General features: G+C 43.1%; 1 protein-coding gene across 1 annotated transcript in view; it reads left to right on the top strand.

Moving 5' to 3' along the window:
* The window catches only part of PSAT1 (phosphoserine aminotransferase 1), a 40,737-nt gene extending 31,960 nt beyond the window's left edge, over positions 1–8,777 (top strand). The window contains exons 8-9 of the mRNA XM_003407293.4: positions 6,206–6,343; positions 7,658–8,777. Coding sequence (XP_003407341.2) covers positions 6,206–6,343; positions 7,658–7,763 — 244 coding nt within the window. The 3' untranslated portion in view covers positions 7,764–8,777. The remainder of the gene's footprint in view (positions 1–6,205; positions 6,344–7,657) is intronic.
* The last annotated feature ends 6,501 nt before the right edge of the window (positions 8,778–15,278 follow it).

The raw sequence follows: 15,278 nt of genomic DNA, 5'->3' as shown, positions 1-15,278 counted from the left end.
CTTGGACACATATTTTGGGGGGCACCATTCAACTCACTATTGGCCTGTCACCAAAATGCTAGATGTGAAGCAGCCGAGCGCCGGGCCTGGCACACAGAGAAGCTTACAATGATATCTTTATTTGCTTTTCCCTCTCCCTCAGGTGGGCACAGGTGTGCAAGGACCAAACTTTATATTATGTGTGTGCATGCGTGCATGCATGTATGTGTATGTGTGTGAATATGTGCACATTTTTACACACTTCTCACACACATTCATAGACACTTAAACTCTCTTATGAAAGCCAAGACCCCCTTCTTAGCAGTCATGACTTTGGGATTCAGTTTTGTTGTAATGAAAAAATACCTGACTGACACTTGCATAGGGATTTATACTGTCTTTGAGAATTCAGTGGGCCACATGGGGGACAGAAAAAATGATTCCGCAATCCTAACATAGAACCGTGTGTTTTGATCAAGACTTCCTAACACTTCACCAAAACCACCCATGTGTGCAGGGGGGTATGCTTTTGGGACTTTAAGTGGCCTGCTGCTGTCACCTCTGTCCTTACAATGCCTCGTGACTGCTCCTGTGACTTCTTGGCACGCAGTTTCCCCTGGCCACAAGCCCTGGGAGAGTCCGGCTTGGCTGGCTGCCTTGGGGTTCTCTCAAATGCAGCATCAGAGAGCGCTGTGCCATCTAGGGGGAGGGGTGCACACCCACATCACTGTCAGGGCAGGCCAAGTGCTTGGTCCTGGTGTGTGGGTGGGGAAGCCAAAGGACCCTGCCATGCTTACTGGAGCCATTTTAACATGCGGGATTAACAGCAGACTGTCCAAGTCGTTCATAGCCAAGGCCTAAGGAATAACAGTGTGAGCTTGGAACAGGGAGATAACTGTTCTGGTTGGAGGATAAGGCTGGATGAGCCAAGCCTTGGGTATGAGTGAAGTTAGAGAAGAGAGCAGAAGTACTTTCAGGAACTTCTTGGAAGGCAGAGAACGGATCTCACAAAGGCACAATGAGGAACAGAGTGAGTGGGCTGCCTGGAGAGGATGGCTTATGCTGGGATTAGAAGGAAAGTGTGGCAGGTCTAAGGACCACCTTTTTGTTCATTCATTCATCCACTCATCCATCCATCCAGCACACAGTTCCCGAGCACTCACTCTGGGCTAGCCTTGTCCTAGGCTCTAAGGATACACAGATGAAGAAGTCACCTTCCTTGGCTCCCGCAGTGCTCAGAACCTGCCTGAGTGAAAGCACTTGCAGACTGCTGTGGAGGGGAGACCAGTCTTTCTCTGAGCTTTTGGCTCCATGTATTTCTCAGGAGAGGTGTAGGCAGAAAACCCAAGGACAGGAAGAATGATACCACCCCTGAAAATTCTAGAGAACTAGAAGCAAAACGTGTAGAAGCAGCTCTAGGAAGCCCCAGAATTCTCTTCCCTGAGGTTCCTTTTCCTCAGAGCTCCAAGTCTGGGCATTTCCCTAAAAAGGCAGCCTGTTAGGCCAATGGGGTAGGTCTGTCCTAGGGGTCTGATACCCTTCCCCTTCACCCCTGCTACCCAGAACTCCACACAGCCTATGAACAGCCTGATCCGGAACTACCTCCTCTTTAGAGTAAACCTCCTCCTGGGAACTTTTTGTTTCCATCCACCCCCTCAGCTGCCTGCCAGAAAAACGTCACCTGGGGCCCAGGATGTTCCTGTGGGGCCTTGTTACCAAAGTCAGCTTTGCGGTTTAGCCCTGCTGCTCTTCGGTGTTAACAGGGGAGACTCACCAGCTGTTCCTGTGCTCATTTGGAAATTCTCACTTTAGGAAATTTCTTCAGTTTTCCTTCAAGTAGAGGAAGCTCAGCAAAATGGCCTCCAAAGGGAAGGTGGGCAGCTCTAACGAGCAGTACTGTGTCACCTAGAATTTGCAGTTTATCACCCTGTGCGCCATGTTTTTGTCTCTGAGAAGATGAGCCCCTTTCCTCTTCAGTATCCCCCCCACCAACTCATGGGGCATCCCCTTTTTTGAGCACAGTTCTGGGTTGCACCAGCCCCCTCAATGTTAGAGGCTTCCTAGTGACCCTGGAGGAGAACTCTAAGCCTAGATGGGACAACTGCTGAAGTCGGTGGGTTAGTTCCATAGCTTTATCACCTACATGTGCTAGCTGACCCTGAGCTGTGCCCATGAGGATGGTATGGCGACATTTGGGATTGGAAGCCTAGTTTTGTCACTTACTGACGCGTGACCTTGGGCAAATAACTACTTCAAGCCTTAGTTTTCATATCTATAAAATGGATGTAGTAATAGTACATATTTCTTATGATAGTCATGGGGATTAAATGAAAACGTATGTGAATGAGGAGTTTATAGTATAGGGGCTAAGAGCATGGGCTGTCCTGTCAGTTAATTTGTATAAAACACTGGAAACAGTGTTTAGCTCACAGGAAGCAATCCTTAAGTGTTCTCTCTTAATATTACTATTTGTGGTTATAATTATGTAATTTTTTTATATAACCACCTTCTGAGACTGCGATCCGTTCATTCCCCTTAATCCTTTTTCTTCCCCAGCTCCTTCCCAGAGACACAGTGCCGTGGGCACTATGTAAATACCTGTTGTATGGAGATTTCACCTTCAATTTCTAGTTTTTATGATGTTATTTCTGTATGATAGCTTCTGCTTTCATGATAAAACCAAAAAAAAAACAAAAAACCCAGTGCCGTCGATTCGATTCCAACTCACGGCGACCCTATAGGACAGAGTAGAACTGACCCATAAGGTTTCTAAGTAGCACCTGGTGTATTTGAACTGCCAGTCTTTAGGTTAGCAGCCCCAGCTCTTAACCACTACGCCACCAGGGTTTCCTGCTTTCAAGATAAAAAAAAAATAGGATGGGTAAATTTAGGGGGAGGGTGAACTGTAAATACAGTTTCTTAATTCTTCCTTTTTATTTTTTTCTTAAAGAAAAAAGCCAGTTGCCATCAAGTCGACTCCGACTCATGGAGACCCCATGTGTGTCGGAGTTGAACGTGCCCTACAGGGTTTTTTTGTTTAATGTGCTTTAAGTGAAAGTTTACAAATCAAGTCAGTCTCTCATACAAAAATTTATATACACCTAGCTATATACTCCTAGTTGCCCTCCCTCTAATGAGACAGCACACTTCTTCCCTCCACTCTCTTTTCGTGTCCATTCCGTCAGCTTCTGACCCCCTCTGCCATCTCACCTCCCTCCAGATAGGAGATGCCAACATAGTCTCATGTGTCTACTTGATCCAAGATGTTCACTCTTCACCAGTATCATTTTCTGTCCCATAGTCCAGTCCAATCCTTGTCTGAAGAGTTGGCTTCGGAAATGGTTCCTGTTGGGCTAACAGAAGGCCTAGGGTCCATGACCACCAGGGTCCTTCTAGTCTCAGTCAGACCATTAAGTCTGGTCTTTTTATGAGAATTTGGGGTCTGTATAATAATTTTTATTTATTTAACTCTTATCCCACTGCTCTCCTACTCCCTCAGGGGTTCCCTGTTGTGTTCCCTGTCAGGGCAGTCATCAGTTGTAGCCAGGTACCATCTAGCTCTTCTGGTCTCAGGCTGATGTAGGCTCTGGCTTATGTGGCCCTTTCTGTCTCTTGGGCTCATAATTACCTGTGTCCTTGGCGTACGTCATTCTCCTTTGCTCCAGGTGGGTTGAGACCAACTGATGCAGCTTAGATGGCTGCTTGCTAGCGTTTAAGACCCCACCCCCAGGATTTTCAATGGCTGATTTTCCAGAATTAGATCACCAGGTCTTCCTTTCGAGGTTCCTCTGGGTGGACACCACGTCCCAGCGTGTTACCATTTACACCATCCAGGGACTCCTTTGTTAAGTTAGTTGTGTTTTATGTTGCTCTACCCCATAATAGGAGCCCTCACAGTGGGTGCCTTAGGCAGCAGACTATCAAAAGAGGAAGCCATTGAATTTTTAATTTTAGATGTCAGCCATGAAATCTACTGCCTTGTACAAAAGGGGGTCTAGGATTTTAAGCTCCATGTCTAATACCAGACATATGGCTCCTCCCTGCAGCGTCTCTTCTGCCTGAAGGTGTACACTTGACTCCTATGAGAACAGGAATTATGTATGTGCCCTCAGGGGGCTTTTAATGGGGGCTTTCTCATTCTGCTTTTATTTGCTGTTTAATTTTAATGAATCCTACCCTGCGGAAGTACGAGAATAAAACAGAATATGCTGGAGAAAGGGAGGAGAGAGGGTTATTACATATTGTGCTTTATTTTTATTCCAGGATAACACATCAGTTCTTTTTCCTTTTGTCTCCTTTGGTTGTCAGTGGAAAAGTAATTTTGGCTGCTTATTTTCTAAATTTAAAACTAAAGTCAGATATTAACCTTTCCTAGATAAAAATTCATTCATCATCCATTTTTGAGTGCTATACATATTAGACCCTGTGTAAGATACTGGAAATAAAAAAGACATTTATTGTATTTCACAGATACTTATATAAACTCATTGCCTTCAAGTCGATTCTGACTCATAGACACCCTATAGGACAGAGTAGAACTGCCCCATAGCATTTAGTATGTTCCAGACACTATTCTAAATTGTATGAGTTACTTGCTTCTACATGAAAAACACCCCAAAACCTAGTGATTAACAACCGTTTTGTTTGCTCATGATTCTTCGGGTCAGCAGTTTGGGCTGAGCTTAGCTGGGCGGTTCTTCTGCTGGTCTCACCTGAGGTCCCTCGTTCAACTGAAGTCATCTGGTGACTCATCTGGAGCTGGATGGTCTAAAATGGCCTCATTCACATGTCTGGCAGTTGATGCTAGCTGTTGGCTGGGCCACTTACCTCCAGCAGGCTAGCTGGGGCTTGCTTCCATGGCAGCAACGTTTTTAAGAGGGCAAGAAGAGAAGCTGCAAGGCCCCTTGAGGCCTAGGCTTAGAAATTGCACAGCATCACTGCTGTTGCATTGTCTTGGTCAAAGCAAGTCACAAATTCAGCCCAGATTCAAAAGGTGGAGAATAAGATCTCAATTCTTTTTGGAAGGGAGAGCAGAGAATTTATGGTCATTTTTAAATGTAGCACAAACATTCTCTGTAAATATTGGCTCATTTAATGCTCACAGCAACCCAGTGAGGTATGTTCTATTTCTGTTCCCACTAAGATGAAGAAAATGGGGCACAGAGATTAGGTAATTTAGAATAATCACACAGCTTATATAGTATGATAGTACTTTAAAGTTGCTACTTAAAATTTTTAAGTCTTAAAGTCAGGATTAAAAAAAAAACCCATTGCTATTGAGTTGATTCTGACTCATAGCGACCCTAAAGGACAGAGTAGAACCACACCTTAGGGTTTTCAAGGAGCACATGGTGGATTTGAACTGCCAACCTTTTGGTTCGTAGATGTAGCTCTTAGCCACTACACCACCAGGGTTTCCTACAGTCACTATTAGTACCGCCTTATTTACTTCTCTGCATCCTTTAGAGACAGGCTGCCATGTGTTAGAAATTTCATATATGTTGTACTACTGAATTTTCACCAAACCAAACCTGTTGCTGTCAAGTTGATTCTGACTCATGGTGACCCAATGTGTTACAGAGTAGAACTGTTCCATAGGGTTTCCTTGGCTGTAATCTTTATGGAAGGCGATCTCCAGGTCTTTCTTGTGCAGTGCTACTGGGTGGGTTTGAACCGCCAACCATTAGGTTAGTCGTTGGGTGCAAACTGTTTCACCACCCAGGGACCTTGAATCATCACAACGAGTCTGAAATGGAGGTTATTAGTCCTTGTTTTCAGATGGGGAAACTGAGGTTCATAGAAATTAAGTCGTACAAGAGACTGCTGACTCAGTGTTCCATATGCAAGTGTATGGTCTCCACAGGTAAATGATAAATGTGCTGGGGGCAGGTCCTCCTTTTTTATTTTTTAATCTCCAGCTGAGGACCCCTGGTGGTGCGATGGGTAAGTGCTCAGCTGCTATCTGAAAGGTTGATGGTTCAAACCCACTCAGCAGCTCTGCGGGAGAAAGACCTGGCAATCTGCTTCTGTAAAGATTACGGCCTGGAAAATTCTGTGGTGCAGTTCTACTCTGTCACCTGGGGTCGCTATGAGTTGGAATTGACTTGGCGGCACCCAATAACAACAATCTCCTGCTTGTCCCTACAAAATTTTAAAGAAGAAAAAAGTCTGTTGACTTGCTAATGACAGTCCACACAAATAAATGGGACAATAACCTGTTTTTTAGATGTCCAGTGGAGCCCCAGAATAGAAGCAAGATGAATATTCCATTCCGCATTGGCAATGCCAAAGGAGACGACGCTCTAGAAAAGAGATTTGTTGATAAAGCTCTTGAACTCAACATGCTGTCCTTGAAAGGGCACAGGTGAGTGCACACCCGGTCTAGAAGCTTGGCAGGGAATTGGGTTACTGTTTCACATGCAGACTGAAGTGTATCCAGGAGCCTGCCCAGCGTGGAGGGGCAGTTATGTAACCTAGTTGGGAAGAGCCAGTTGTCACGGAGGTAGTTCTGCCTGTTGTTTATATACCCTTTGCATGACTTCCTGGCTGAGAGTAGAGTGGGGGCACATCTTCCATGGGTGCCATTTTCATATTTTCCAACCAGGTTCAGCTTTATTTTTATTTACATATCTGGGTTCCATGTAAGAGTTTGTTTGAGTAAAGAGGTGTTCTGCTAAAAACATGTGGAAACCACTGATCTGAAACACCTGCGAGGCCACCCACACTGGGATGTGAACTGAAGGCTTAGATCAGTGCCCTGTAACACCCCAGAGCATTTTTATGGGCACCAAGACATTTGTCTCTAGGTTTTGCTGCTAGGAGTTGGGCTGCCCAAACCTTTCAGTCATGTCCAATTTTGTCGTCACTGTGTCGGTGTGGATAAAATTATTCCATCATAGTCAATAAGTTCTTCATAAATGTGGCAATTTCTCATTGAAAACTACCCTCCTAAGGGAGCATAATAGATTTCATGGTTCTCCAGTGAAGAGGGAAGGTGCTAACTAGCTGTGTGGTTCAGAGTACATCATTACAATAACTACTTCCCTTTGAGGAATAAAGAACTAGCATTACAGCCTTAAAATTCTCTTTTAATACCGATAAAAAGAAATTGTCTCACTTGTTCTACGAGTAAAGTTTCTTCACTGATGCCTCCTGTGTTTCTTGAGTCTCTTCCATCTAATAGTGGATCACTGTGTGCTCCATCTGAACATCAGAGAAAGTAGTTAATCTCGCATATTTTATGAAAAACAGACGTCCTCACCCTCAAGAATAGCACCCAGGCAGCAGTGAGAGGCCGTTGCTTCAGGAAGTCCTGGGCTCCCTGTTCCCATCTTGTCCGTGCTGTGTGGCAGGGATCGTTCAGTGGTGTGGTGAGCAGAATCACTCACCTTATTTAACTTAAAAGTCTTCCCAATTTTGTTTTTTCTTTGCCAAGAGTGAAGAGTGGCATTACTCTAAGTTAAGTGTGAGCGTAGTGAATGTTCGGTGCATACGGGGGAGTTTTCCAATGACTGAGAATGTCCGAAGGTCCCGGGCACCTGTCGGGGCTTTCAAGTGGGAGGTTGGACAAGATGGTGTCAGGTGCTGGGACTCTCAGGAGTAGGTGGCTGAAAAGAGAATTGTCTTGATGCTAAGTTTGATGCTTTTGTCCTAATGGCTGGTTCTTTGGTTGTTCCAGGTCCGTGGGAGGCATCCGTGCCTCTCTGTATAACGCCGTCACCATTGAAGATGTTCAGAAGCTGGCAGCCTTCATGAAAAATTTTTTGGAGATGCATCAGCTTTGAACACATCCTGACCAATGTATACTCTGTCGTTGAATGATGGATGAAATTTAAAATGACAAGGGAATGGCTACCAAAACTTAACACAGTATTTTTCTCGAATGAACACGCTTAATTTAGATTCTTCTTTTCTCAGAACACAGCAGCAAAACATCAAGAGCTCTGCAGAGCTGGTGGGACTTGACGGCGACTCTAACTCTGACTTGAAGCATTGTTTTAAATCTTACTGTTGCTTTTCTAACTAACTCAAGCTTATTTTGTCTTTGCTGCTGCTTTTTCTAGCTAGATCTCAGTATTCAAACTTGCCGGTGGACTGAATTATGCAAATGACAGTTAATCATTTCTGGAGACACACAGATTCACAGTATGGAAGGTGGGTGGGACCCACTGGGTGCTGAGTCTAGAACTTTTCCAAAATGACACGAATGGGGTCTCCTGGGTTCAGAGGTCATTAAGATTGGCCATTTGGTGAGCATCTGGGACTTCTAGGCCAAGGGCAAACTGTAGGTCTTTCTTTATACTGTTACTTTTATAAAGAGATAAACGTGGCATACTGTATTTTATATAGCAAGGCCTGTTTTTAATGACGTAGAGTTTATACCTTTATTCATTTGTAGTCACACAGTTCTCAGTGACGTGTAGAAACGTTTAGAGTTTGTTCGAATCCTTGACGTAGTGCATTACGTTAGCAACGGTTGTGACCCTTCTACAAGCTGCTTCAGAGAAATGAGATTTCGAAGTTATGTGCTTCACTCTTGCTGTCTATTTAGTAGCTAGAAGAGAGGTTTGTTCGGTTGGTTTGCTGTTGGTTTTTTAGTAATGCCTTCAAACTAAAAATCTCTGTTAAACTCCCTTGTCCCTTGTTCACTTGATTGTTTTCTTCATTGTGTCTGACCAGAGTGATACTGTGAGTTCCAGAAGAATCTTTGCTCAAGAGCCTTTTCCCCTCTTGTGTATACATTGTCAGTATCTTATGTTGACCGTGTGAAGAACATTAAAGACACTAAACCATCTAAACTTTTGTCATTGGGTTTCTCTACCTGCTTTTTAGACAAATGGTTCTTATTTTAACTTTATGATGGAAAGAAAAAAAAAAACCAAAAGAACTTGAGTTTGAAAATAGTACCTGAGAGTGGTAGTTTAGTTCAATGAAAAGTGTAAAACCTAAATCCTGTGCATGCATTTTTTTAAAATGACTTAACAGTGTGGTGGCTCTCCACTTGCTTTTGGAGTGAACGTTATCAGCAAAACACCTGCCAGCGCAGCTCGTGGTATAAAGTTATGTCCCACGTATAGCAGAAACATGCCACTGTGATGGTTCTGAGCTGTCTTCATGTTCCGTTTGATTGTGTAATGGGACTGCATGGATTTCTCGTCCTAGCTGTGCACCAACTAGGTGGGTTGCCCCGGTCAGGCCACAGCCTCCCAGTGTTGGTTCTTTCGTCTGTAAAATGAAGCTTGAAATAACATCCCGACTTAAGTCAGGGATGTTTAAGAGTTTAAAACAAGGTCAGGGTTCAGTGCTGAATGAGAACGATAACCACAATGTAAGTAGCAAAAGTCCGCCAGTCCGTGGAGTCCAACTTAAGCGTTAAGATATTTAATAGCAACTCTCCTTCCCCATGCTTCATGTGATGGTTACAAGTCCCTGTCCTTTGACCTGTGTTTCTTGAGTGTCTACTTACATCCACTCATGTATTTACCACCCATTCTGCTGTGTCAGCCCTCAGTGGATTATTTCAGGAGCCTCCCGACTGGTCTGCTTGTCAGCAGCCTCATCTCTGCAGTCCCCTCCTCATGCCACAGTCCCCTCCTCATGCCGGGAGGACATTATTCTCCTGCTTTTCATTGATGTGTACAAAAGCCAGACTTCTTAACCTGGCACAGTTTTACAGCATCTCTTACCACTTCTCTCTTCCTTCTGTTATGGTTCTTTGAATGTGGTACATATTGCCCACATTATAACGTAAAAACAAATGGAAAAAATAGTATTCTTAAATCAAAGTTCCTATTTCTGCTCAGCAAAGCCAACCTGTCTTCAAGACTCCTGCCGACATCCTAACCTTGTTTTTATCTCCCCCATTGGAATCTCTGTTCTCACGAGGGTGACCCTTTTATCCCATCAGAACTCTGAACCAAACCAGGTGCCATCAAGTTGATTCTGACTCACGCTGACTCACTGAGTTTTCATTTGGTTGATCTTTCGGAAGCAGATTGCCAGGCCTTTGTTCTAAGGTGGCTTTGGGTGGATTTGAACAGCCAACCTTTTGGTTAGTAGCTGAGTATTTAACCATTTGCACCATCTAGAGACTCTTATACCATCAGAACATTTTATTATTTTCTGTATTCAGGTATGTGCTTACCTGCTTTGCCTAGTGAAGTAGTGTGGAAGGAACCATGTTACTTGATCTCTAGCACCTGGCACTTTGCCTTTCCCTTCGGAGGTGCTCAATAATTACCTGTTCCGTGTTGGTCTTCCTGAATACTCCAAGCTGAGCTTGAAGGAAAGCCATAGGTACCATCTCCCACGTATATGGATTTTTTATTAAAAAAAATAAAAATACAATTTCATTTCCCACTAAAATGATGAAACATGATTCTGTGGGTTGAGTAGGGAAACTTAAGACCTTAGAGGGCCCCCAGTCATCCTTTTAAACTGGTGAAAGGTTTTGGAAAATGGTTAACAGCTGCATATACATGAGAGGTAATTACTATTGTCCTGCCAGGCAGGGAGGCTCTGCAGCACAGATTGCTGGAAGATAATTCCGGTGAAAACTTGACCTTTGTGTGTTTCCACTGGACTGATGACAATCTGCTGACCATGTGGAGAGAGGTGGAAGGGGAGATAAGGATGCAGGCTCCCAGGTCTGCAGGCTGTGGGGGCCAGAAGAGACTGGCCTTTAAGAGCGAAGTAGACAATGTCTTTCTTTGGAGTCTTGTGGAGGCTTTGAAAGGAATGACCTCATGATTCTTTGTTGTTGTTAGGTGCCCTCGAATCTGTTCAAGCTGATAGTGACCGTTTGTACAACAGAACAAAACACTGCCCGGTCCTGTACCATCCTTACAATCATGCATAAGCCCATTGTTGCAGCCACTGTGTCAGTCCATCTCTTGAGGGTCTTCCTCTTTTTTGCTAGCCCTCTGCTTTACCAAGCATGATGTCCTTCTCCGGGGACTGATCCCTCCTGATAACATGTCCAAAGTACATGAAATGCAGTCTCACCATCCTTGCTTGTTAGGAGCATTCTGACTGTACTTCTTCCAAGACAAATTTGTTCGTTCTTCTGGCAGCCTATGGTCTACTCAGTATTCTTTGCCAACACCATAATTCAAAGGCATCCATTCTTCAGTCTTCCATATTCATTATCCAGCTTTCACATTCATATGAAGTGACTGAAAATACCATGGCTTGGGTCAGGAGCATCTTTGTCCTCAAAGTGACATCTTTGCTTTGTCCTACAGTAAAACTTTCAGACTCTGTTAAAGTAAAAACAAAGATTGATGGAAAGCATAAGAAACATTCGAATGGGGAGACAGCCCCCACAGAGTGAAGACCAACGAATCCAAGGGGTGGAATTAGGCACCGCCCAGCAAGATTCTGATTGGTTGGCCCTCCCTGGGCTTTCTGGGTTTGTTTAAGCACAGCCACGTTGTCTGTTGGTCCCACCCAACCAGAGAGAGGCCCAACCATATGTATATAAATGGAAAATTACATTCTCAGGAACGCAGAAGCGGGAGCTTGTAACAAAAATGGATTCAGGCCTGTTCCTAGGTCAAACCAAAACCAAAACTGTTGCCGTTGAGTTGATTCCAAATCATAGTGACCCTGTAGGGCAGAGCCACCTTGTTTCCAAGGAACGGCTGGTGGATTCGAACTGCTGACCTTTTGGTTAGCAGCTGAGCTCTTATTAACCAGCACTCCTCCAGGGCCAGCCACCTTAAATATGCCAGGCAGCTGTGTTCTGAAGCTCTCATTCAGCTTTTCAACACTTTAAAAAGGTCTTTTGGAACAGATTTGCCCAGTGCAATACACTGATTTCGTGACTGCTGCTTCTTTGGGCATTGATCATGGATCCAAGTAAAATGAAATCCTTGACGACTTTGGTGTTTTCTCCGTTTATTATGATGTTGCTTATTGGTCCATTTGTGAGAATTTTTGTTTTCTTTATGTTGAGGTATCATCCATACTGAAGGCTGTAATCCTTGATCTTCATCAGTAAGCACTTCAAGTCCTTGTCACTTTCAACAAGCAAGGTTTTATCATATGCATAATTACAGGTTCTTAATGAGTCTTCCTCCAATCCTGATGGCGCATTCTTCTTCATATTATCCAGCTTCTCAGATTTTTTGCTCAGCATGTAGATTGAATGTGTATGATGAAAGGATATAACCTTGACTCAAACCCTTCCCGATCCCAAACCACAAAGTATCCCCTCGTTCTGTTGAAACGACTGCCTCTTGGTCTATGTACAGGTTCCGCATAAGCACAATTAAGTGTTCTGGAATTCTCATTCTTCGCAATGTTATCCATAATGTGTTACGATCCACACAGTCAAATGCCTTTGTATAGTCAGTAAAACACAGATAAACATCTTTCTGGTATTCTTTGCTTTTAGCCAAGATCCATGTGAACAATGATATTCCTCATTCCACATCTTCTTCTGAATCTGGCTTGAATTTCTGGTAGTTCCCTGTTGATGTACCGCTGCAACCATTTTTTTAATTATCTTCAGCAAAATTAATACCACTGTCACGTGGTATTAATGACTTTGCTTGATAAATTTCCCGTTCTGCTGTATCATCTTTCTTTGGAATGAGCACAAATATGGATCTCATCCAGTTGGTTGGCCAGGTAGCTGTCTTCCAAATTTCTTGGCATAGACAAGTGAGTGCTTCCAGCTTTGTATCCTTCTGTTGAAACATCTCAATTGGTATTCTGTCAATTCCCGGGGCCTTGTTTTTTACCAATTCCTTCAGTGCAACTTGGACTTCTTCTTTCGGTACCATTGGTTCTTGCTTTTATGCTCCCTCCTGAAATGCAGCCTCTAAATTGTACTTCTTCCTCCAAACAATTTAAAGTACAGTAGTCTCCCGTTACCTGCAGGGATATGTTCTAAGACCCCCCCATGGATGCCTGAAACCACAAATACCCCCATACTATATTTCGTCCTATACATACACAGCTATGATAATTTATAAATTAGGCACAGTAAGAGATTACAAATAATAAAATAGGACAATTATAACAATATACCATAATAAAAGAGTGGGAGGATGTGAGATTTCATCACACTACTCATTTAACGTTTTTAGACTGCAGTTAACTGAAAGTATCTGAAACCTCGGAAAGGGAAACCGTAGATAAGGGGGGGACTACTTTATGTCATTTTTCCCTTTCAAAATTCTTTATGACATGTAATCACCGTTTTATTGCCATCCAAGGAAGAAAAAGCAAATTTGTATGTTTGCCTCCACACACTGCTTTGTCTCTGTGTCTACACAAGAAACAAAATTGTGTTCCATCCCTTAACTCCTCATGTCCCAACTATCTTGTTGTTGTATGCCACGGAGCAGATTCTGACTCAGTAAATAGGGTTTCCTAGGCTGTAATCTACAGGAGCAGATTACCAGGTCTTTTCTCCCGTGGAGCTGCTGGTGGGTTTGAACTGCTGACCTTTTGAACACTTAACCATTGTGCTACTGGGGCTCCATCTTGCTACCCTAAAAAAAAAAAAAAATACCTAATGCTGTCTCAGAGTCCCTGGGTGATGTAAATCGTTAATATGCTCAGCTGCTAACCAAAAGGTTGGAGATCTTTCTAGTCTACCCAGAGACATCTTGGAAGAAAGGCCTGGCTGTCTACTTCCAAAAAATCAGCCATCGAAAACCCTACGGAGCCTAGCTCTACTCTGACACACCCAGGGTTTCCATGAGTGATAAGTGACTCAGTGGCAACTGGGTAATGCTGTCCCATCACAAGCTGATGCTGCAAAGTCTGGCATGCTCTTAGGGGAACTATGTGATATTATTATTTCTTCTTTGGTGCTGAAGGAACCACTAAGACTCATAAAAATGGACAGGACCCACTGATAGATTAGATATCGTCTAATTTGGCTGAAGGCATTACCAGGTCTGGCCTTGTATTACGCTATGATTAATGTTTGTTGTATCGCATCCTTTGGAAGGAAAATAAGATGAGGAAGAATTTTCTCACATTTGATCAGAATGAGCATAATTAAAAAAATGAAATGTTCCTGGGTCTGCTAAGAAATCAATCACTTTAATTGGAAAGATTCCTGGCCTCTGTCGGTAATTGGCCTCTTGGTAATTTAAAATCGGAATCCATGACAGTTAGTGATAAATTGGCTCCTTTTAGGCTAAAGAAGGTAAGAAGTTCTAATTACCCCTGAATTATTCCAGAGTGGTTGGAAGAATTTGATCAAAGAGCTGTTGGGAGAGAAAAAAGCTAGCAATGAGCAAAGATTTATTGAATTTTTTAAAAAAGATGCTAAAGAATAAAATAGTTCAATTGATGTGACAAAAACGGCATGTGGTATTAGAAATCTCAAAGATTTAAATTGGATTTTGTAAGAAAATAAGGAACTGGGCATGTTAGAAAAAGCTTACATACATAAAACACCCCTAAAATATAAGCAAAGATGAGCAAAAAATATATTAGGAAAAAAAAGTATAGTAGAAAAGCTAGACACCCATGTTGGAGGATATGTATCTCAGCAGCCCCAAGAGTAACAGACATGTTTTCATACTACGGATATTCTGAGAAAGTGTGCTTTTTGGTGGACCAGGAAAGCAGGCAAGGAGTTCCCTCATCTGGATATAGGCGCTAACTTGTGGAATTTTCTCTCCCTGTCAAGTTTATCTCTCGGTATTTTGAGAAATACAGCCCTTTGACAACACAGACCTTTAATCTAATAGCCAGACTAAGAACCACAGCCTGAGTTAAAAAAAAAAAAAAAATTTTTTATCCTTTGAAAAATGCCATATAACAGCCTTAAGTTAAAGTTACTTCCGATGATTCTAGCTCAGCAGAATAACCCCTGAGAGAAGAATAAAGTCTGGGCTTCCATCTAGCCAGGTAAAAAGCCGAAGGCATCTTAAGTGGCTGAGAAATGAAACTTGAGGTTGAAATATAAGAAGCTGCAGATCGTTCGGGGTGGGGTGGAGGAACGAGCTCATCTAGCAGAGTCAAAGCTGGCTACAGGCGGAATCATTTTTTCCTGCTCCCCTCCCGCAGTTTAAAACCATACTTTCTTTGGGTGGAAAGTCCAGGAATTGAAGCAGAAATCTTCGGGAGTTCTTGAGAAATGACAGGTGAGCACGTTAATAACTCAGGCAGCAAACATTCTGGTATCAAATACACAGGGGAAAACACTTCTGAATTTCTGCTGCAGTTAAATCTGGGGGATATTACACATTTTCTAAGGAAACAGGTTCAAGTTAAGGCGCCCACTGATTGTCACTTCCCTCATTAAAGCCATGCCCTATTCTCCCAGCAGC

The sequence above is a fragment of the Loxodonta africana genome, chromosome 9, assembly GCF_030014295.1.
Source record: "Loxodonta africana isolate mLoxAfr1 chromosome 9, mLoxAfr1.hap2, whole genome shotgun sequence".
In the NCBI taxonomy this organism is placed as follows: Eukaryota; Metazoa; Chordata; class Mammalia; order Proboscidea; family Elephantidae; genus Loxodonta; species Loxodonta africana.
Note: the sequence above shows the minus strand (reverse complement) of the source record. Positions and strands in the feature narration are given on the sequence as shown.